We start from the raw sequence: 24591 nt of genomic DNA, 5'->3' as shown, positions 1-24591 counted from the left end.
GAACGGGCCGAATGTGTCCGAATGCGTTTTTTTCGTAATGATCGGTATTTTTTTTCGTAGCCATTCCGAATGTTTCGCAAAATGTCGCGACTTTTTCGTAGCGTTACGACTTGCGCGAATTGTAGCAACTTTTTGCTGCAGAGTGCCATTGAGCCCTATGGGAGACTTTCCTTGGGCCGGGTTGGAGCTGCAGAGTGCCATTGAGCCCTATGGGAGACTTTCCTTGGGCCGGGTTGGAGCTGCAGAGTGCCATTGAGCCCTATGGGAGAGTTTCCTTGGGCCGGGTTGGAGCTGCAGGGTGCCATTGAGCCTATGGGAGACTTTCCTTGGGCCGGGTTGGAGCTGCAGAGTGCCATTGAGCCTATGGGAGACTTTCCTTGGGCCAGGTTGGAGCTGCAGAGTGCCATTGAGCCTATGGTGATTTCCTTGGGCCGGGTTGGAGCTGCAGAGTGCATTGAGCCCTATGGGAGACTTTCCTTGGGCCGGGTTGGAGCTGCAGAGTGCCATTGAGCCCTATGGGAGACCTTTCCTTGGGCGGGTTGGAGCCGCAGAGTGCCATTGAGCCTATGGGAGGCTTTCCTTGGGCCGGGTTGGAGCCGCAGAGTGCCATTGAGCCCTATGGGAGACTTTCCTTGGGCCGGGTTGGAGCCGCAGAGTGCCATTGAGCCCTATGGGAGACTTTCCTTGGGCCGGGTTGGAGCTGCAGAGTGCCATTGGCCTATGGGAGGCTTTCCTTGGGCCAGGTTGGAGCTGCAGAGTGCCATTGAGCCCTATGGGAGACTTTCCTTGGGCCGGGTTGGAGCTGCAGAGTGCCATTGAGCCCTATGGGAGACTTTCCTTGGGCCGGGTTGGAGCTGCAGAGTGCCATTGAGCCCTATGGGAGACTTTCCTTGGGCCGGGTTGGAGCTGCAGAGTGCCATTGAGCCCTATGGGAGACTTTCCTTGGGCCAGGTTGGAGCTGCAGAGTGCCATTGAGCCCTATGGGAGACTTTCCTTGGGCCGGGTTGGAGCTGCAGAGTGCCATTGAGCCCTATGGGAGGCTTTCCTTGGGCCGGGTTGGAGCTGCAGAGTGCCATTGAGCCCTATGGGAGACTTTCCTTGGGCCGGGTTGGAGCTGCAGAGTGCCATTGAGCCCTATGGGAGACTTTCCTTGGGCCAAGTTGGAGCTGCAGAGTGCCATTGAGCCCTATGGGAGGCTTTCCTTGGGCCGGGTTGGAGCTGCAGAGTGCCATTGAGCCCTATGGGAGACTTTCCTTGGGCCAGGTTGGAGCTGCAGAGTGCCATTGTGCCCATATGGGGAGAAGCTTTCCTTGGGCCGAGGTTGGAGCTGCAGAGTGCCATTGAGCCCTATGGGAGACTTTCCTTGGGCCGGGTTGGAGCTGCAGAGTGCCATTGAGCCCTATGGGAGGCTTTCCTTGGCCGGGTTGGAGCTGCAGAGTGCCATTGAGCCCTATGGGAGGCTTTCCTTGGGCCGGGTTGGAGCTGCAAGAGTGCCATTGAGCCCTATGGGAGGCTTTCCTTGGGCCGGGTTGGAGCTGCAGAGTGCACATTGAAGCCTATGGGAGGCTTTCCTTGGGCCGGGTTGGAGCTGCAGAGTGCCATTGAGCCCTATGGGAGGCTTTCCTTGGGCCGGTTTGGAGCTGCAGAGTGCCATTGGAGCCCTATGGGAGACTTTCCTTGGGCCGGGTTGGAGCTGCAGAGTGCCATTGAGCCTATGGGAGGCTTTCCTTGGGCCGGGTTGGAGCTGCAGAGTGCCATTGAGCCCTATGGGAGACTTTCCTTGGGCCGGGTTGGAGCTGCAGAGTGCCATTGAGCCCTATGGGAGACTTTCCTTGGGCCAGGTTGGAGCTGCAGAGTGCCATTGAGCCCTATGGGAGACTTTCCTTGGGCCGGGTTGGAGCTGCAGAGTGCCATTGAGCCCTATGGGAGACTTTCCTTGGGCCGGGTTGGAGCCGCAGAGTGCCATTGAGCCCTATGGGAGGCTTTCCTTGGGCCGGGTTGGAGCCGCAGAGTGCCATTGAGCCCTATGGGAGACTTTCCTTGGGCCAGGTTGGAGCTGCAGAGTGCCATTGAGCCCTATGGGAGACTTTCCTTGGGCCGGGTTGGAGCTGCAGAGTGCAATTGAGCCCTATGGGAGACTTTCCTTGGGCCAGGTTGGAGCTGCAGAGTGCCATTGAGCCCTATGGGAGGCTTCCAAAATCATGCACTGAAGTTTCAAAGCCAGTAAGGTTTTCGTGCCGTTTACGATCGTTTGGATCCAAACATTACGTGACTTTCGGATCGCAACTACAATATTTTCCTACGACCAAGAAAAGAATTTTTGCGCAATTTTCACACATCAGAAATTATCGTCCTTTTTCCTATCGTGCTTTTTTAACCAGAGAAAAGTCGTGCTCTCATGAATGGGCCCCTAAGTATGACAGCGAAGCAGTTCCCATTTGCAAGTCGTGAAAAAAGTCTTTTGTTCTTATTCAAGGAAAAAAGATTATGTTTATACACAGTGTACCTTGCAATTAAACTCTTAAGCAGTCCCTGGGCAAAGAGATTGCTAAATAAGTATTACTAGAGGTTTGTTTCAGAGGGAACCAAGCATAACTGTGCCATTTATAACATTGATAAAATCCCCAAATGATTCTGATGGAAGCTTCCTTAAGAGCTAATAATGTGTATGTTATTACAATATCCATAGTCTGTTAGGTAATGCCCTGGGGGAGGAAGGCTGTCTGCCCTGGAATGTAAGTGCGGATAAAATAGGACCGGGATAGAGGCCAATCATTCCTCTCAGTCTGGCTCCACAGGGAAAGATGGTTCCAATGCCGTTTTGGGGTCATGGAGCTTCTACTATGAAATCTGTTCCCCTCAGATGGCCACAAGGACAAGACTGAATGACTTCCCTGGAAGACCGTGTGTGTAACCAGTAAGTGTAAATATGTGCTCTTTGTGTGGGGCTGTTAGGACATTACTAGATATGCCAGGGCCTATTGTGACTCCATGAATGGTTGCTCCCTTTGCCTGGTACCTTCTCCTATAGATGTGAATGAGACAAGGGCTGCAGCACACAGAGACATATAGGACCCCTAGAGTTTATACCCTCTACAGAGCAGGTATAAAGAACAGAGCTCCCTTTGGCCAATGCAATGACTGAAATACAATGAATGCCATGAAAATATGCACCCAAGTGCTTTTCACAACTGCAAATGCAATAACCAGTAAAAAATTTGGGGGCCATTTTCAGGGGCCACCATTACACCAGAATTCAGCCCACAGGTCGGGCATTTGGATACATAGATGTGTGTGTCTCCAACCTAACGCCAGACTGGGTGAGATGACTCCATAATGCCCGATGGGTCTGTGGTTTAAGTGATTCACTCTTGGTTTGTTCTGGGTGTTGCTATCCTTAGCTTCAACTGGACCTTTGTGGTTATGGAACTTTGCATTTTACATCTTCTTCCTCACCTGCCTTAGGTTGTCTTTATAGGGGATACTGGGGGATTTCTTGTGTCCCTTTATGTAGAACTTTATAAGTGAGTGTCTCTGTCAATAGTGGAGAGTTTCTTCTGACAGGGAACTTACTTGTTGAAATGTGAAGCTCCAGAGAAAACCAGGAAGAAAATGTTAATGGATAAATTCCGACCATGTGACGTTACCCTGGAAGATGCAATTGTACGCACCGGACCCAACGTTGAAGCCGTGTTATCATTTAGGTAATTATGGCTTTCGGGGGGGAATTATGGGAGACGTGAACTTCCCAAGTAGATGAAAATTGCGGGGGAAACAAAACTCGTGGGGAAACAAAACTGTCTGGATGAAAAATGCATGAAAACAATATAGTGTTATTTTGCATGTATATATTATATGTATTTACTCCAGTAATAACATTTAAAAATGAAATGTAAAAACGCCATGTGTGGCCTTGCCCTTAAGCTTTGTAACAGGTAAAGTATCTCATTACCTAATCCAAATAAAGGCCAGCAGGCTTCTTGCCTCATTTTGCCAGGACACTGACATTCAAAATGTTTTTTGTTCCTGACTTAGTCTTATCTGAAATCCAAACCCAATGCAGTCATAATGTCTCCTCCCATTCGCAAGGCGTATAAAGACCTACCCCAGGTAGTTGTGCCAGGAGATGCAGAAGGTTCCTGAGATGGGAACAATGTTCCTGAGAAGGTTTCTGTGCTGGGTTTCCATTCTGGGTCTCATCGGTGGTGTGGCCGCCAAGCCGTAAGTGATAGATAAATGCAATGGTGTATGGTTTTGATGGGCAAACAGTGAATCTTGGCTGTGATAACTGTATGAGGTATTGGGGATAAAGGGCAGCCAACAGTTCTGCACACTTTCCAGTATGTGTATGTATGTGGCTGGACCATCCTGGCTGATATCTAGGTACTATCCATATCAACTGGTTTGTCATTGAAGCAGCTTTGAAAATTCTATTTGCTGATGCACCAAATTGGCCAGGGCATGTTCCATCAGCAGATGAGTGATCTGCTTTCCACTATTGGCTATTAGTCCAAATGGATTTGATAAAAGGAAGGCTACCACACCATGTATGGACAATTATGATATCTGTCTGTTTGGTCACAGGCCAGTCATTTGGATTCTGTGCAGCACCGGCCTGTGTATAGCCACCATAAAGTGCCAGAACTTACAATAGTCCTGAGGGCCATGAAGTATTTTGTGTTGTTTGACCTTCCCAGACAAACTGAAACTCCTCTGGGAATAATCTCATGACAATTCCAGCTAACGGATCTTTGGTTTGCAGGCAGTATGCATTCTCTGTCCCCTTTGTGCTGACCCCAGGAGAGAACACTATAGCATGCATGAACTTTCTGGACCTTGACGAACCCTTGCACCTCCATGTTTATTTGGCAATTAATGGAACAAACCACACTGTGTTTACTGATGAAATCCCGGCCAGAGACACCTTCCGGTGCAAAGAATTCCAGGTTGGTGATGTGTCCCAGTGGGGGTGAGAGGGAGGGAGTCAGAAGGGAATTGTAACAGAATTATCTCCAGTGGTTGGAATAAAGCCAGATTACATATAAGTATGTTGAGTGTGATTTATATCTGAGGAACATCGTTCAACTCAAACCCAAATTACATTCCCCCAGGGCAGCAAAGGGCAGTTCTATTAACTCATGCATAGCAATATCTTTAGGAAGCGCTCATCTTTGTACAGTTTGGGAAGGTAGTTAAATCCATAAATCATATCCTTCCTATAAGCCAACTTCTCTAGGTATCCATAGACTGAAGCAACTCGGCCTCCTTTGTTCTATGCCAAAGCCCAGTCCAGCTTACAATGTTTAAAGCCAAAGCCTAAAGCCAAAACATGATCTAAAACTTTATTCATAGCCACACGTTTTGTAACAAAATGAGTTAAGGGGGTCTGTTATAAGGGTTAAACATTTAGCAGAGCTTTGCTTTCCTTAAGTTGCATTTACACCTTCACATATGTTTATAATTTACCTCTGACCTGGGCACGTTCCTATGGTATATATATTCAGTAGTCGGAGCTGTATACAAGGGAACCAATCAGAATATCCCATGTTACCATCTATTCAATGAATTTAAAAAAATGGTCATTTGCAACTTTGTTGAAATTGTATTGCTGATCCACACAATTGTGTGTAATGAATCTTGTCTGGTCTTGGTCTCGGCTTTTGTTTATACGGGTGTTGAAACACATATATGTATGAGTAAACCAATATCTTATATAGGTGCCTGATGTGGAGAGTAATGAATATTCTGAGCCTCCTGTCATTACAATGGTGGCTACAGGCCAAGAGCTTGTCATTGTGAAACATCGGAGCGTGGCCTTCAACAGGAACAATAACATTTACCTTGTACAACTGGACACACCCATACACAGGCCTGGGCACAAAGGTACATGGCTTCTAATTATGATAGAGACAGTAAAACAATAACATGGAACCTGCTACAAATGATGTTTTCCATTGATGTCCCTCACTGAAACATGTAACTATCTCTTCTGCTTCATCTTCTCAAACTAGAAGGCCCATTAGAACTACATGGGACAACTCCAGGCAGCACTGTAGCAAATGTAATACATATTTAATTTACACAACACTTGTTTCTTTTCTGTATCTGGTGAGGTTTGTAGCCTGATCTTTTGGGGCACTCTCTGCCATGAAGAGGAACCCAACTGAATTCTGTACCGTTTCTGAAATCATTAACTTACTCTTCAATATCTCCCTCTGGGCAACCTGTATCTCTTCATTCTTTCTTCATGCAGACGTAGGGGTCAGATTTTGATTGTATCTATTGTATCGTTAGGGGGTCTTCCTTTTCCAAGATGTGTTAGATGTAAATAAGACTCCTGCACAAACAAAATGACTCCAGCATCTATCCTTCATGTAGATCAGTGATCCCCAACCAGGAACATGTTACTCACCACCCCTTGGATGTTGCTCCCAGTGGCCTCAACGTAGGTGCTGATTTTTACATTTCTGTCTTGGAGGCAAGTTTTGGAAGCACAGAGATACAGTTTTACCCCAAGCAGAGCCTCCTGCCCAAACAGCCAATCACAGCCCTTATTTGGCACCGCTAAAGAACCTTTTTCATGCTTTTGTGGCCCCCCAACACTTTTTACATCTGTGTGTGGCTCACAAGTAATTGGGGATCCCTGATGTAGAGGGACAGGATGTCAGTCAGTGACAATTATTTTGAAAGATTGAGCTCTAATACGTCTTCTAGGCAAAGGGTGCAACCACCCAAATGATGTATTAGACCTGACAATCAAAACCTGACTCCACCTCCTGCCTGAAGAGAGAATGAAGAGATACAGATAATGAGAGGGGGACAGTGAAAAGTAACTTGATTATTTTAGAAATAGTACAGAATTTTTTAACGTTATGTATGGCTCTGTAATCAGAGATAGAAAACCAAATGATAGACACAAAAGGAAGAAGTTTTAGTCTATATTTATTCTAATGGGTGAGCCAATATGGAACCAATATCTGTAAAGCATTATGGAGCCCACTCCATTGTAACTTCAACCTCTTCCTAAACTTCTGGTTTCACTGTGTCCCTATCGCTCTTACTAACTGTCGCTCAGACCCGTTGCCTCTTTATTTCCAGTTCAGTTTCGGGTGATATCGCTAGATTCCCAGTTCCGGCCGGTGAACGAGGAGGTAAGCGCATTCTCTTTGGGTTGATACCAATCTACACAAAATATACGTTGTATAAAGTATAACAATGAGTTCTTTTTATTTACAGTATTCTACAGTGAATATAATTGTGAGTATTAGTATTTTTATTATCTGGAACTTAATCTTATCTTCTATTTGAGTCTTGCAGACGTGTCAGTGGCAGCTCCGTGATTGCTGTCTTCGTGTCTATTGTTGTATTTAGTCCTCATTGTTTTTTCCTTCAACTTTTCGGGCCATTAAAGTCTTGTAGAATGAATTGGGTCTTTTTATAATATGACCAGAATAAGTCAGGTTAGTCTGTGCATCAGGTGATAATATATAATATTACTGGGTATCACTACAGTTATGAGTTTCATTAGAATCACCAAGATCACGGTGCTTATTTATTAAGAGGACAAAGCTTAGGCACATTCTATGTTCTGCAGGCCTATTGTCTAAAGGCAATATACTCATTTCTAAGTGGCTTTTGCTGCTAGAGCAACTCAACATGGATATTGTTCACTGGATAATAATGACAGGGCACCCTAACTTGGCTAAGGCTGCCTTCTTCTGGGCCTGTAACACATATCCACCCTCCTGAGAAGGTTCCAAGAAATGATTTCATGGTCCTGTCTGTCACACAATAGACACTCCTTGAAGAAACAATACATAGTTACATAGGGTTGAAAAAAGACCAGTGTCCATCAAGTTCAACCCATCCAAGTAAACCCAGCACCCACACCTACCAATCTATACACTCACATACATAAACTATAAATACAACCACTAGTACTAACTGTAGTACATCTCCCACTACCTCTATTCCCTCAAGGAATATCCCCACTACCTCTATTCCCTCAAGGGAATTCCTATAATTCAGATACTTCATAAAAAAGTGGGACATACAGTAGTAGTCTATTCATGAGGAACTGTGTAATAATTCCCCAGAAAGGGAAAACCAACATATACAGTTGACATGAAACTGAGCAAAGTGTTTTCAGTGACTTCCCATGTATATGGCTTTACTGAGTATGGGAAGCAATATGAGGAGTTAGGCCGTCCCTAAGAGCTCCCCCGCCAGTACAAATAGGAAGGGATAGGGGCTGGCTAGTGAAGGAGAGATATGACTTGGGAAAAAAATGATTCTTGGGAAAAATTGGAAGGTAATACAAAGTAGTTTTTCAAGAGAAGACGGAAATGGTTGTCAAGAACAGGCAGAGTGTCACGGCTGGCAGTAAATATTGAAAAGAGAATCAGGCCCAAGGGTCCGTAATGGAGAGGCAGAAGAAAGGGAGAAATCTGAAGTAAATGGGCCAGACAGGGAAAAGGTGAAACACAGAATAAGCACAGAAACAATCCCAATTAGGAAGTCCAGTAACAATGTCCAAAAACCAATCAGAACACTTCACAGACCAAAAAGTAGACTGCTCTGTGGGAGAGAACTTTTTATCTAGATTGGCTGTCTCTGCTCTAGATCTGTTCCACTCAGCCCACTGGTCACACTACAGCTACTATTAGGTCTCTCTCTCTTCCATGTTAGGGTTTGGAATCTGACACTCGCCTGGCTGAGTGGCACAACCTGACAGCAGAACATGGAGTGGTGCCCTTGGACTTCACGCTGCCAAATGATGCTCCTTTAGGGTCGTACAGTATCTTAGTAAGGAATTCAGAGCATTTTGTGGCTGTCCATGAATTTAAAGTTAAAGAGTACGGTACGTCTGTGTAACCCATTCATGTCTCTCTCTCTCTATACAAACACTGGTTCCTTTATGCACCAACCGTGCGCTCTCTTGCAGCAAAATAATGTACAATTATAACAGCTAAGCACTCTGGTATCACCTTGATGCCCTGAGTTGCACCTTCCCCCAGTTGCTGTTTATGTCTCAGGCTTACAGATTAGGAGGAGATCACTATACAGGCAGTCTAGTATAAATGTAACCAGGAATTTGACTACTGTAAGTGACTTCTATTCCTCCAACAATTGCTCTGAAGAACTGAGAAGGGGGGATCAGCGGTAAAATGAAAGTAGTGTCAGTTCCACTGTTCTGCATTTTGCAAGTAATAAAAACCATAACCTACTTGCCCCCTTCCCTCCCACTCCAACTTTCCTTCCTTGTAAAAAAGTATCTGTTTTTGATTATGGGATTTACTCACAGAGTTGCCCAGATTCCAGCTGACTGTGGACGTTCCCAAGGAAATATTTCTAAAGAACAACATGTCGGTCAGTGTCAGTGCCGGGTAAGTGATTCCCCTGTTGCCCCCGTGTTTGCCCTCAGTACAGTTGGCTTTCCCTGTGTAACCTCACAGCCTGACAGACACACTGTATTATATTCACCGTTACCTTTTACGTTCTCTGTTACAGAGGCCCCAATGGGCAGGGGGTCCCAGGGCGGCTCAGCGGCAGCCTTTGCACCAAATTCGGACTTGTCCATCCAGGAGACAATGATGTTTGTATCAATATCACAGGAGAAGTGAGTTTATTGTATCATTTTCCCAAAATATTATTCTCTCATTCCTGTCTTAAAGGAAAAGTAAACCTTGTGTGGCAGACTTATATTTACTTGTAAACTCTCAGTGGTTCTACTACATTAGGGATCCCCAACCAGTGGCTCAGGGGCAACATGTCGCTCCCCAACCCCTTGGATGTTGCTCTCAGTGCCCCCAAACCAGGGAGTTATGTTTGAATTCCTGACTTGGGGGCAAGTTTTGGCTGAATAAAAACAAGATTTCCTACCAAATAAAGCCCCCTGTAAGCTGATAGGGTGCATAGAGGCCCCTAATAGCCAATCATAGCCCTTATTTGGCTCATCCATGAACTTTTATGGTGCTTGTGTTGCTCCCCAAGTCTTTTTACATTTGACTGTGGCTCCCGAGTAAGAAAGGTTGGGGATCCCTGTTCTACAGGATTCACAGTCTTGAACTCACCCGGAACCAGACTGGGTCACCAAGCGAAAAGGATACGGGGACTCAATGTGCAGAGGGGGGAAAGGGTTCCCATACTGTGGGGCGCACTGAGCAATGGGGGGGTTTAGGTGGAACTATAGGATAACTGGCACAGCAAGTGTTGCGCCATACAAGGATGGGAGGATAAGGATGGGGGGATTCTGATTCATCAAACATATAATAAAATCTTTTCTGCAGACGGATTCCAGTGGGACGTTTAGCAAAGTACTTAACCTGAACGAACTCCCATTGGATTTGATAGGACATTATGTGGATCAGAAACTCAACATCACTGTGAAAGAGGAGGCCGCAGGTAAAAGGAATTTTGATAGGGAATTAAAAATCGGTTCAAAGCCTTTTCAGATGTCTGCACTGTCATCATTTATATATACAGGGATATTATAACCCTATTTTTAAAAAAATAATATTTAGAGATAGCGGGATCTCAGCCATAAAGCAGGGCAGGACTTCTATCCTGTTTGGTTTATTCATCTGTTTGTTGATCCTTTATTGCAGAAACTTTACCTCAATCTCCTAAAGTTACATTTGACCCTGAAGTTCTGCCGTCGTTGAAGCCGGGGATTCCTTACGTTGTTGGAGTAAGTTCTACTCTGTTCTACTGGCATTTAAATGTACAGACCATTGTATTATAATCCCCTTGGTGGGACCCAGAAGGGGTTAAACTTAGATGTTTAGTGGGTTTGCCATTATTATAATAGCTCAAGAACTCAGGTATTTATTAACAGTCTGTACAAACAAAGCATAGGGATTCCCCTGTACTAAGCACAATTCAGCAGGAACAGCCCCCTAAGTTTGCTCATAGCCTGTACAGAGAGATACCATAAAACTATGGCACATAGGGATTCCCCTGTACTAAGCACAATTCAGCAGGAACAGCCCCCTAAGTTTGCTCATAGCCTGTACAGAGAGATACCATAGAACTATGGCACATAGGGATTCCCTTGTACTAAGCACAATTCAGCAGGAACAGCCCCCTAAGTTTGCTCATAGCCTGTACAGAGAGAGACCATAGAACTATGGCACATAGGGATTCCCTTGTACTAAGCACAATTCAGCAGGAACAGCCCCCTAAGTTTGCTTATAGCCTGTACAGAGAGATACCATAAAACTATGGCACATAGGGATTCCCCATAAAATACCATAAATTGATTTCCATACAATGGAGCCTGGAGCTGTGGCTTAAGGACCCAGCCTGTAGGCAAGTTAGGAAGATATATGGGGATAATGGTCTCCTAGATACACGTTTGAGCCAAGTGGAAGACATTTGCTATTTAAGATATTCTTGGAACTTTGGGTAAATGCAGCCATTTAATGATGAATAATGTTTCTATATCTGTAACCTTGATGTGAGCTACGGGGCCTAAATCCTTTTCTACCTCAGTGGGGCTTTCCCCAGAAAAGAGTCTGAGCTATCAGCCATGGGATGGAAGTATCTGCCCAAGGATCAATCCCAGATACATTGGCCCCTCTGATCTGTCCCACAGGGAACAGCAATGGGAGCCCCAATAGCACTCAGCGCTGCCTTTCCCTGGGCCCAAACCTTCTTTATCTGTGTTTCTAGATGACGTTGTGGGACCGTGAGTTGAAGCCCATGAAGAACGAAGTGATTGAGCTAGAAATTAATTACGAGAACGTCCAAAATCTGACCACCGACGCGGAAGGCAAAGCTCAGTATGAAATCGACATGGCCACATATGATAGTTCTTATCTTTTCATCTCGGTGAGAGTTACCTGTATATTGCAGTTAGTCTTCATTTTTTGCTTCATTTTGAAGTATTTTCATTTTTTGGGAATTTCATCTTCTACGGGATATAGTTGCTAGGGTTTATTAACCCGGTACAGAAGAACAGGAACAGCACCTCTTGTCTTTGTAGATTAAAATGCCTTTATTGCAAAGTTTTTTGGGGCAAACAACAACAGCAGCAACGTTTCAGGTCACATAAGACCTTTTATCAAGCTTTATTAACTCTACCAACGAGACACCTGTTTGTAAGGCAGAATGGACGAAGAAGATAAACATATTACAAATAAGGTAACACTGAACCCTCACAGTCAGTCTGGTTTTATTTGGTTGCCAGGTTCAGTGACCCCTAACAACCAGAAGAGGTGTATCAATTAATCACTCAAAGTAATTATAAAGGCCGGTGTTGCTGACTTTTAAGTCTGTCTCCTTCCTTCCTAGGCAAATTATAAGGGTCCAGGAGAGGAATCCAGGCCGGAAAGGTTAGATGATCCCCTTGATTATATTATAGCAGACCGGTTCTACTCTCTCACGGGAAGCTATATTCAGGTGGATTATCCCCAAAAGGAGCTGAGCTGCGGGAAAACCTATGACATCCCAGTGCGTTACTTGCTCAGCCCTGAGGGACTGGGAGGCGGAGTCAGAAACATCTCTTTTTACTTCCTGGTGAGTGATGGGAGAACTAGAAATTACATGAAGGTCGGGACCCACCTAGTATAGTGGTGACTTTAGGTTCTGGGTATCTCTGTATGTAACAATGTTCCCTTCTTGGTGTTACACTGGGATTGGCTGAGGCTTGCATGTGATAGGGGGTGGTGTTGTTAATAAACAATGGGTCAGGGATCAAAGAGCGACCTGGAAACAGCCTATGGTGATCAGTCAGATCCTTGACTTCAACTCTACTATGTGCTTGTCTAATTCAAACACCCATAGAACATGTTTGTGCCACTTAAGTGAGAGTCTCCTCTTCTCCTAAACCAACCTCCTGTGCCCCCAGCCCTGCCCTATTCCTCCAAGTCTTCTTGTACTTGTGCACCCAATACCCTGCACCCCAGGAAATGGGAGACACATGTGTGTGGCCTTCTGGTGCTGGGTGTCGGACGGGGACAACATGCAGGTACAGTAACTTCTCTTTGCCGCTACAGATGGTGTCACGAGGCAAGATTGTGAGCTCTGGGGAACACTCGGTGGATGTCAGTGACAGTGAGTATATACAGGCCACGTGTTCTTGTTCTCTAGGACACAATGATAATTTGATATAATTATTTGATAGGTCACATATCAACGATCTGTCGGTAAAGTTGCTGCTCAGAATGTTTAGTTTTCCTGTAAGTTGTATTGCTTGGGGGACAGTGAGGTTCTGGCACTGGGAAATGTATATCATGTAAAGGTCCCCATACACTGGCCGATTGTAGCTGCCGATATCTGTCCCTTAGAACGATTCGGCAGTTTATCGGCCCATGTAGGGGCACCAACGACTGGCCTGCCCAACCAATATCTGCCCTGAAATCGGGCAGGTTAAAAAAATTACCGAGCCCATGCGGCCCCCGATCTGACTGCGCCATAAACAGTCGTTATAATTCGATCATTTGGCCCCAGGGCCAAATGACTGAATTAGCCTAACTTCCCCCAATATCGCCCACCCATAGGTGGGGATATCGGGAGAGGATCCGCTCGCTTGGTGACCTCACCAGGTGAGCGGATCATTAAGTAAATTACATAAATTTGCGCAGGCCTAGTGAATCTAGTGTTAACTCGTGTGATTGTCTTTATTTCTTTTCTGGCAGAGCTGCCCTGCCTTAGGGCAACAGAACAAGACAAGAATGTGACATTTGGTGAAGTCTTGGTGGATGTGAACATGAGTGAGTATATTTAAGTCACATGTTCTTGGACAGAAGGCTGATATGATTCATTGGCAGGTCACATAGTAGGTATCAGTTATCTGCTGGTTACCTTTTCATGAAGAACGTAGTAACCAGACACAAATGGTGACAAGTAGGAAGGAGAGCCTCTTTTATCCTGGAATGACTAACAAGGAATGGTCATTGGTTTCCAGCTCATGTGCCTTTAATGTTCCCCTCTGGCAGCTCGGTGTGGCAACTTCTCCCTCAGTCTGACTATGCCTTCCCAGTATAGCCCCAGAATCAATATTGTGGTATACAGCATGCTGCAGGCAGAGGTTATAACCGGCATTGCTCATCTTAACATGGAGAAGTGCTTGAAACACCAGGTAAGTGAGAAAAAAATGGGGACAAATACAGTGATCTTGACTTTGATGGTTTCTTCTTGGCATTCAATCCCTTATACAGTATTATGGGCAATTTCATTCAGATGCTTTCTGATGTTTTCAGTTAAAGTCAATTTGCGGTTATTGTCCAAGTGAGAATCTTGCTTCTGCCCCATTCTCCTCCCTGGAGCAGCAGTAGTATAAGTGGTGATGATAATGGTCTGTGTCAGATGCAATCGCTCTGGTTTCCCTCACAATCTAAAGATTCATGGTGTATATACAGTAGGATAAAGGTTTTGCACACCTCTATTCAGTCTCCATAATGGTTTAGACAGCTAAGAGCTGGTCCTGTTTTACAGTTGGGAGGAGGAGTTGTTTCCTTAATCCAAAGTACCTTCCTGACAGTTCAGTATTTGGCCTGCAAAGCAAAAAAACTCACCATGTGCTTGGACTTTTTCTGTGGATTTCTACTTGGTGGAAGGGGTGGTTGGTTCCAGAAGAGCCTGAGGTGGAGCTAGGTCTCAGGAGAAGACAATGTAAGAACATCTTCTTTAATAGCTGGCTCTAGAAGTTAGAGGCAGGATTTGGGGTAGCAGAGCAACCAGGTTTCAAAGAGGAGGCCAGAAGGGTTAGTAGCCTGCGGTGTTATGTGCCAGTAGGGACTCAAGTGGTCAGGCTTAATGTTAGGCAGTCCCCAATAATTATAACCTCTTACCTGATACCCAGGGAGCTGCGGCTGGTCTAGTCCTAGTTGGGCAGGGACATCCTGTAGGTAGCGCTGGGTTCTAAGTAATGGATGTTGTTATGGGTCACAGTATGACAGAAGCCAAAGTTTTGGTTTGGGCGCTTATCATTAGAACATATTAGAAGGTGGAAGCCAAGAACATTTGAAGTTGTGTTACCTACATACTTTCTCAGTAAAATGAATTTATGCATAAGTTTCATTACATTATATTTTGGGAAATGGCTTCTCTGTTAGTGAGAGGCCATAAATGTACAACAGAACGACTTATTTAATGTTATTTTCCTTTGTTCCTTGTTGTTTTCTTCTAAGGTTTCCCTGAGCTTCTCGGCATCTGAAGGGGCTCCTGGATCTGATGTCTACCTGATGCTAAAAGCCGACCCCGGATCCCTGTGTGGCCTCCAGATCATTGACTCCAGCATTCTTCTACATAATAATAAGGGGCAAATCACAGCTGAGGAGGTGCGGCATGGAGAAATGTAACGTTTGTTACACTAGGGACTTGGCACTAAAATAGGAGCAAATGTTCATTGTCGTGATTATCTTTAAGGATCAGCAACGTATTCTGTAGCACTTTGTGTGTGGTGTAAATCTGTCCCTGCTGCACTGGAGCTTACAGTCAAAGTCCCTGTTACATTTACACACACTAGAGTTATTCATTTTATTAGTAGCCAGTTTACTTGCCTGTATGGGAGTGTGGGAGGGAACTAAAGTGCCCAGAGAAAACCCATTTAACTACATGGAGAACTTGTGGACCCCCAGGCCACAGTGCTAATTACTGCATCGCTGTGCTGCTTACTTTGGCTCTTAAATAAAACAAATTTAATGTATTTCTCTGACCCAACCCTACCCAACTCAACTCTGACCCTACCCAACTCTTACCCAACCCTACCCAACTCTGACCCAACCCTACCCAACTCTGACCCAACCCTACCCAACTCTGACCCAACCCTACACAACTCTGACCCAACCCTGACCCAACTCTGACCCAGCTATACCCAACTCTGACCCAAGTATACCCAACTCTGACCCAACCATACAAAGAACACGTGCACTTGATTTCTACTTTGTGGCACGTTGGACTAAGACAAAGGTCATGATGGGTCAAATGCGCCTTTCGTCCTTCTAATAAAGCAGCCCTGCTTTAATAATAAGCCCCACTGTTCTATCCCTCACTGTATCAGCAGCCATGTCCTAACATCTAATTGGCCTGTGAATGTGCTTAAAAAAAGAAACAAATGATCAGTTTCAGTTCAGCTACTTTGCTCTTTTCTGTTTCAGTTGGAATATGCTCTGTATAATCAGGAAATTGGGTTTATGCAGAACCATCTTGTTCCAGAGGAGCCGGAAACACCATGCATTGAAGGCAATGGATCTGATTCTGTGTTATTTTATAGGGAAGGATCTGCTTATTTTGACTTCCAAGTAAGCATTTTGTAAATATTAATACAGGCTATCGTTGGGCAGATAATTGCCCTTCACTCTATGTCCAGAAGGTGGTTTGTACAGGGATAGAGAAATGGCTGATGGACTCAGGGTTCTGTATTGGGTCTACTTTGATTTCATCCATTCATGACTCAGGGCAGGCATTAAAAGCAATGTTTCTGTGTTAGTAGATGACACAATACTATAGAATCCACCCAGAATAAAATCAGCTGTGGAGGGGGATCCGGGCAAACTGGTTATCTGGGCATGTAAGGGGCAAATAGGCATGAGGTTGTAGTCTGATAGCTCATGGCTCAAGTTCAGGAAACAGGAAGAAGCCTGATAGAATTGTGCAGTTGGCGACAGAGTCAATTCTAGAGGTGACTGGGAGCCAGTGAGGGATGTGCATAGTGGAGAATCTGATGTGGAGTGATGAGATAGTTGAATCAGCAGAGTTTTTTACAGATTGGAGTTGCGAAAAACGATATATTGGGACACCTGCAAGGATTAAGTTACAGTAGTCATGGCAGGAAATGACATTTAGTTGTATACAGCCAATGTTGCGCACATGAAAGCGACAGGACTTAGCAAGTGTTTGGAAGTACAGTATGGTGTAAAAGACAAACGGGTGTCAAAGATAATTCCTAGGCAGCGCCCCTGTGTGGCTGATTGTAAGGTGATGTTGTAAAGTGTGAGTGAAACCTGAAATAAGGGGTAAGATGTATGTGGAAATATGATACATTCTGGTTTAGAGAGATTCAGGTGGTGCTGTAACATCCAAGGAGATAGCAGAAAGGCAATGTTTAACTTGGGAAAGGACATAAGAAGAGAGGTCAAAAGTAGAATGGTAGAGTTGGGCATCATCAGCATAAAGGTGGTATTGAAGTCCAAAATCTGTATATGTTTTCCTAGGATGAGGTAAAGTTAGAGAAATGTTTAAGAGGAGTGGGTGGTCAACATTGTCAAAGGTTTTGAAGAGATCTAGAAGGACAAATATTCCATAATGTCCTTTAGACTTTGCCAAGAGAAGATCACTGTTATTTTGGCGAGTGCAGATTTTGCTGAGTGTGTTGGGCAGAAGCCAGTTTGCAGAGGATCAAGCATGGAGCTGTGAGTGTGATACTGGCCGAGGCAGTTAAAAAAAGCCTTTCCAACAGTTTGGAGTAGTGAAACTGGACAATAGTTGGTAGGAGAGCTGGGGTCAGGGTTTTTTTAAGGATAAAGATTAGTACTGGTTTGTATGAAGATAGAAAAGTACCTGCAGAAAGTGAAAAGTTAAGTATATGGGCAAGTGAAGGGCTGAGTGTATCAGAACTTGGGTGAAGGACGTGAGAAGGTACAGGGTCAAGGGAGCAGATGGTGGGGTGGGAGCAGACCAATTGTACTTCATTTACTGTAAAAAGAGTGTAAAGTAGATGTCACTGTATTGCAAGTTCTGTTGATATTGTCATTGGACACTGAGTCTAATGTGATCTGTTTTGAGCAAGGGCTTAAGCAGTTACAGTAATGGGTGGAGGAGGTGGCACAGAAGGTAGTTAGATGTTGCATCCAAGTATGGCGATTAAAAAGGTAGGTCGGAGATGGAAGAAGAAAAGTACAGCAGTTTCGCTAATGGAACAGCTTGTTTGTAGCAGGAAAGCATGGGCTTGATGTGGGGGCGGTCAGGGTCAGTTTGTGGCTTTCTTCACTCACTTTCAACTTATGGAGAACATCTTCTGAGGTAGCAAGTTGAGCTAGTGTGCCAAGGCTGGATTTAACTGGGTAAGTGTGGCAAGAGTTGGGTGCCAAGAGATGATGAGAGCACATCATTGTAGAGAGAAGGTCTCATATCATAGATCTGATGTGCTGCTACTGCTGGGTCAAGTAGAGAACACATGTCAACGGCTCTTTTGCAGTTCAGCTACTGCCGATACCCCTTTATAAACATGCCCCAGCAGAAAACTTAGGAATCCCCCTCTAGTGAACTGTAATGCGCTCTATTGTCACTTAATATTTATGTTCTGTTTCCCTTTCATTTAGAACGCTGGCTTAATTTTTGCTACAAACACATCCCTGCAGAGACCTTGGATATGTGGCGACCTAAGAAGGTCCAGAGGGTATTTCTTTAGGCAGAGGATGATGCTCCATAACACAAAATATAAGAAACATCATTACAATACATTTGAGGGTAACATGTTTTGAGCTACTTTGTGTATCACCAACGCTTATATAAAGTACACTTTGCATGGATTCCACTGATACGGAGTGCTACGTATGGTACCTCCACTTAATTATGAATGAAGCACTCAATATGATGGGTCAGTTTTATCAAAGTGTGAAATTAAGAATTACTACAGAAATATGTCCCCACTTTCTATTCATTTCTATGACATTGTCAGACGCGTATTTATTCATGGGTGAAAGGTAGAGTTCACCATTGTTGAACTCTAAACACACTTCTAAAAATCCCATACAAATGAGTAGAAAGTGGGCAAATTTTTCTGTGGTGAGCTCTAATTTCCCACTTTGATAAATGTCCCCCATGAGTTAATATGACGTTCTAACCTTTTGCCTGTTGCTATGGGTAACCCAGAGACATTCACACCTAGCGATAATCAAGATTTGCAGATTCCCAAGACGGCCAAGCTTGCCACAGAATGGAAGGGTTTGGGTGGATCAGTGACCTGTTTGGGTTGGACTTGGTGTATCAGGGGATATAGTTGGACTTAATCTATTTAGACATAATTTAGACTCAGGGTCCATTTTACTTTGCTGGCATGTCCCAGCTTTCTGGGGGCCTGAGCAAGCAGCGGACTAATAACCCAAGTCCATTATTTCTGATGGCAGCCTTGCTTGTGGCCCTGCATATTCCTTTGTGCAATATATGGTGGAGCTCTGTTTGCCTTTGCACTATATTCCTATGTCCCCAGTGATTACTAATTAAGGCTTACACGGAACTTAGCGGTAGGCTAGCTTTGGGTCCTCAATGAGAGATTATGCCATATGTGCCATGTAATCCTTATGTTATCGGTGAAGCTAAAGCCACTAACCAAGCAGAGAAAGGACTCTATTTCTCAGTAGGCTTTACCTTCTCCAGCCATCAGGAAGACGCTGGCCTCCATGTGGCATCAATGCTGGTATATCATAGATAATGAGTATTCACTATCCTCCACACCAGTTGGTGATGCCTCAGACTTTCAAGCCAATTTCTTTTTAGCCACTCAGCTTGGACCTTTTATGAGCATTTGCCACAGGCTCCGATGCTTTGCTATTGCACCATAAAATAGTATCTAAGTTCAGTTCTTAAGGGAACATACCCTTTTGGAAGTACCTGCTGCCAATATGTTTCATATCCCTTTCCTTTCTATAAATGTTTTTTTTTCATTTGATCCATTTAATGGCAGGAACTTGCAGATACATAACTGATCTGTATTTATTTCACATTTGCAGAGCAATTCCCAAAAGTCACAAAACTGAAATATGCTTTCCCTGAAATCTGGAGTTTCGATGTGGTCATGGTTGGGTAAGTGTCTCTGATACAGAATCTAGATAATGGTAATGGTTATTTAATTTGGGTTAAAAAAAGATGACTGTCCATCAAGTTCCACCTCTCCAAATGACCTCCCCCTTTGCACATACAAGAATGACACATGCATGGATGAGTTCTTGAGCAATCAGAATATCCAAGGCTATTGTCATACTAATATCTACAGTTAGTACTAGTGGTTGTATTTATAGTTTATGTATGTAAGTGTATATATAAGTAAGTATGGGTTGTGGGTGCTGGGTTTACTTGGAAGGGTTGAACTTGATGGACTTGATAGATCTTTTTTCAACCCTATGTAACATACACACACAAAATAACTGTTGATCTTGATATCACTGTGGCCTTGGATATTCTTCTTGATCAAGAACTCATCCAGGCCCCTCTAAAAGACATTAAGAGAATCTGCCCAGACTTGGGCCCATTTTCTGCCTCATGTGAAAGTTCAGTTCCTCAGTTGTGTGGCTCTTGTTCTTTTCTCTGTGAAGACCCCTAATTTTCGGTCTATAATCCTCCGTAAGGACAGGCTCCCCACATTACCAGGTATCTACAAAGAAGCAAAATGATGTTTTCTTCCCTCATATTATAGGGATTATTAGAACTGAAGCAAACTTTACATTTGCTATTTCATACCGTAGTTACTGAAGTTCTAATCTTTAAAAGGAATATTATGATTGATGGATACCACAGATGTAATCTGGGGCTTACAAATCCAGGGCAAGGTGCAGAGAACACATTGCCAAGAACAAGGGAGCCCTGTACTGAATGCCTGCCATTGAGTTAGAGGGTTGAGTAGAAGGCTTTCTCCAGTGATTTGTGGCCTGTGATATTCCCTAGCTTGGGCCACGGAATGACATTGCTACAGTTAAGGTGGCCATACACGGGCCAACTGTAGCTGCAGGAGGAACACCATGCCCAGCATTATTCCACCTAGCTTTGTAACCTCCATAACATATAATGTGGCTCTAGCGCTTCATCACAACATGCAGGAATCATTCACCCTGACTCTAATTGGGACTTCTCATTCTTCCTGCCAGTGAGAGCGGCTCAGCATCTGTAACCCTGCGAGTCCCGGACACCAGCAGCCAATGGCAAGCTTCCATGTTCTGTCTTTCAGAGGAGAGTGGACTTGGGATGACCAATTATCCATCCAACTTCACCTCCACCCTGTAGTGTACTGAACAACATGATTGCTGAAGGGCTTTATTGAAAAGCCAGAGTTGGGAACCGGGGTTGTTTATTGAAGTATAAACAACCCCATTTAATATTAGTGTGGGGGGGGTTACTATAACCTTGGTTAATTTGCTTGTGTTGGTTAAATGAAGTTAGGAATACTAGAGGCTATTAAATCCTTGAACAAAGCTGCAAGCCGTACTGCCCTCGGGGCACAAACATGGAGCTGGTCATATTCCCATGTTCTCCTGTATTTATGCCTTTGGAATTCTGGGAATCGTTCTGCCCATAAGGTGTTATTCTTTCATTTCATGCCTTCTTACCTAGACATTGGGCATTCCCTGGGGTCCAGATCTCTACTGCTGCCGTCAATGTGTAGCCACCAATAAAAGCTGAGTATAAACTGATCTACTCCTGTGTTGTGCAGTCATTTGTACACATAACAAAAAATTGAAAAGACGTGCGCTGAGGTTGCATTCCACTTGTCCTTTCTTAGTGGGGTCTCAGTATTGGGGCCTCTGTGACTAACTACTTGCATCAAGGTGACTGTGACATTCTGCTGTGTCCTACTGTGCTGCTCTGTGTATAACACCCCTATCTGTCATTATTGCTCTTTGTATAACGCCCAGAGCTGCCGTTGCTGGCTGTATGCTATGCCTTTGCAGAATGAATAAATGCCTGGGCCCCCCCTAAGGAGAATCTGAATATATGGATCCAGCCTCATCCCTTAGCCCATCCTAGTGGTTATCTAACATAACCGATTTAAAAACAGGGCATCTCCGGGCTCTCTCCAATAAATCTAGGCCATGCCCAGCCAGGCAGTTTTAGTCTGGGCCTTTAGACTTCACAGTCTGGGACTGTCCCATGATAATAGAGACAAATAGAGGTTACTATTATTAGATGTCTATATATTGCAATATACAAGTTGGCCTGACCAGTCCTACATTGATTTTAATCTGATCTAGAACTCTGCTACTTCATCATACAATTTACACTAAGTTTTACCACACTACTTGCTTTCAAGATTAAAGCTTCCAAATGGTTGCCCTTCTTATTGGCCACCACTTGGATCACCTGACTGTATTTATAGTTGAAAGGGGGAGGCATTTTTAGTAGCTTTATGCACAGAATGTCCCAATGTCCTTAAAAGGGCAATTCACCATTAAGTTTTGTAAACAGACAATTTTCAATTGGTCTTCAATTTTTTGTGGATTTTTTGAAAGATTGGAATTTCAGCAACAATCTGGTCCAATAGGATCCTAGCAACCAGTTAGTGGCTTGAATGAGAGACTACAATATTAACAGAAATATAAGTATTAAAAGGTAGCAATGAGAATTAAATTGTAGCCTCACAGCGCAATCAATTTCTGGTTGCCGGGGTCAGTGACCCCCATTTGAAAGCCGTAAAGAGCTCAGAATTTAGAAACTCACAAACGCCCCTCTCAAGCAGCTGAGGATACAGACAGGGATACCCATTCTCCCTTGTGGAAAACAAGGATGGCATCCCAGCAGTTATTTGCACCCCAAGAGACACTGAGAATCTTTTTTAAAAACGACTTTTACCATCAATCGATCTACCCGGAGGGAGAGCCGATACAGCTAAATTACCAGATCTCGCCTTCGAACTTCATGGGGAATGGTCTCCTACCCCTAGGAGAACACCTCGTACCCCAAGGGCACCCAGAGAGAAGATGGGGTTATCCAGCTACTGAAACAACCTTCTGGAAGATTAGCTCAGACTCCTGAAACTGATAAATATCTTGGAACTACATATAAGTCTGCTCCACCTTAACCCTCGGGAAGCCGCTTACTCCTCACAGGACAAGTACATAATGGCTCTCCATCCCAGCCAAATCCTTTCTTAGAGAAAACCTCATAAGGAATGAACCTGGGACAAATAATCCCCTTTTGTTACAGTTTCTAGGTTTGCTTCCGGAACTGTCAGCTCAACTCTCTTTAAAAAAAAATAATCCGATCGTTTGGCCCTGGGGTGTGTGATAACGCATATCGCATGCTTTTTTGCGTTAAAATTGGGGTGTAAAAAAAGCGTGATTCACTAAAGTATTATCGTCTGCGCTAAGTCACATATCGTGTGCGTTAATTAGTGTGCAACCACATGTGTTAATCTTACCGCGTTGAGTTAATTTGCGCTCAGAAACGAACGCATGATTCACAAACACTTAGACGCGCTAAATATCGCATTAGTCTCTGCGAAAATTAACCCCTACTTGGAGCAGGCGGTAATTATAGAAAAGTACAGTTAATGAGCTTTTGGCAACACAATATGGACTTTGCAGTGGGATTTATTCAAGTCTGTGTTGGCCCCAGAGTGACGCAGCCGCCAGTTTGCAGGGAAATGGGCATTTTCAAAAAAAGTAGTTTTACAAACGTAATGCTGTGTATGGCTAACATGGCGTGCGCGCGATAAGTTGCGCATGTGTGTTAATTAGCACGCGCAACAAGTAGCATGCTGCGTTAATTAGCGCGTGTTGCGTCGAATACCGCACGAAAATAGTCTTCGCGACTTAAATAACGCAAACAGTATTGTGTCTAAATTAACGCAAATATCCTTTTAGTGAATTGGGCGTTAAGACACAAAAAATTAGACACGATAAAATAAAAACGCATGCTATAAATAGCGCTCTAAATACCGACCTTTAGTGAATCGACCCTCAGATGTGCAAGGGTAACTCCCTACCGTTTATATTTAACCCAACACACTATAATCCCAATTGTGATATTCATAAGCTGCAAGACCTATTGCTTTTTGGGGCTTGCCCCCTTCCCCACCTTCAACATATTAATTCAACCGGATTGGGCTGGATAGGGTTTAGTCGTATTAGTGAGATTTAAGTTGAAACTGTGATCGACACTTTTTTCCAACCAACCACGTTAGCCCAATTCAAAGGTGTATTTCACCTTCACCACTGCCAAACCACCCCAGCCGGGGGAATTTCCCCAATAAGTCTAATGCCTCTAGATCAGTGCTGTCCAACTTCTGTGGTACCGAGGGCTGGAATTTGGTTGTAGTACAGCAAAAACCTGCCATACTCTGCCTGCCCTACCCTGCCTGTGTGTGCCATACTCTGCCTGCCCTATGCTGCCTGTGTGTGCCCTACCCTGCCTGTGTGTGCCATACTCTGCCTGCCCTATGCTGCCTGTGTGTGCCATACTCTGCCTGCCCTACCCTGCCTGTGTGTGCCATACTCTGCCTGCCCTATGCTGCCTGTGTGTGCCATACTCTGCCTGCCCTATGCTGCCTGTGTGTGCCATACTCTGCCTACCCTATGCTGCCTGTGTGTGTGTGCCATACTCTGCCTGCCCTATGCTGCCTGTGTGTGCCATACTCTGCCTACCCTATGCTGCATGTGTGTTCCATACTCTGCCTTCCCTACCCTGCCTACGTGTGCCATACTTTGACTGTATGTGCCATTCTTGGCTGGTTTGTGCCATACTTGACCTGTGTGTGCCATACTCTGCCTGCCCTATGCTGCCTGTGTGTGCCATACTCTGCCTGCCCTACGCTGCCTGTGTGTGCCATTCACTGCTTGCCCTATGCTGCCTGTGTGTATGGCACACACAGGCAGCATACAGTGACACAATGCTGGCACTGCTCCTACAGTCTGAACAATAACTATATATTAAAAA

At 44.5% G+C, this 24591-nt stretch overlaps 1 protein-coding gene across 2 annotated transcripts; it reads left to right on the top strand.

The window, feature by feature from the left end:
- Nucleotides 1-2917: 2917 nt before the first annotated feature.
- On the top strand, nt 2918-21350 carry LOC100491357 (ovostatin-like). Of its 2 annotated transcripts, XM_031905397.1 has the most exons (20): nt 2918-4221; nt 4763-4946; nt 5718-5883; nt 7099-7151; nt 7237-7257; nt 8689-8860; nt 9305-9386; nt 9511-9619; nt 10290-10404; nt 10608-10690; nt 11674-11832; nt 12295-12519; nt 12999-13056; nt 13641-13715; nt 13941-14083; nt 15135-15284; nt 16104-16247; nt 18267-18414; nt 19677-19749; nt 20808-21350. In XM_031905397.1, the coding sequence occupies exons 1-20, from the start codon at nt 4127-4129 to the stop codon at nt 20941-20943; spliced, it is 2391 nt and encodes a 796-aa protein (XP_031761257.1). In that variant the 5' UTR covers nt 2918-4126; the 3' UTR covers nt 20944-21350. The 2 variants fall into 2 exon arrangements, with proteins under 2 accessions (XP_031761257.1, XP_031761258.1); XM_031905398.1 differs by lacking the exon at nt 7237-7257.
- The last annotated feature ends 3241 nt before the right edge of the window (nt 21351-24591 follow it).

This window comes from Xenopus tropicalis, chromosome 7, assembly GCF_000004195.4.
Source record: "Xenopus tropicalis strain Nigerian chromosome 7, UCB_Xtro_10.0, whole genome shotgun sequence".
Lineage (NCBI taxonomy): Eukaryota > Metazoa > Chordata > Amphibia > Anura > Pipidae > Xenopus > Xenopus tropicalis.
This window is presented reverse-complemented; position numbering and strand designations above follow the sequence as displayed.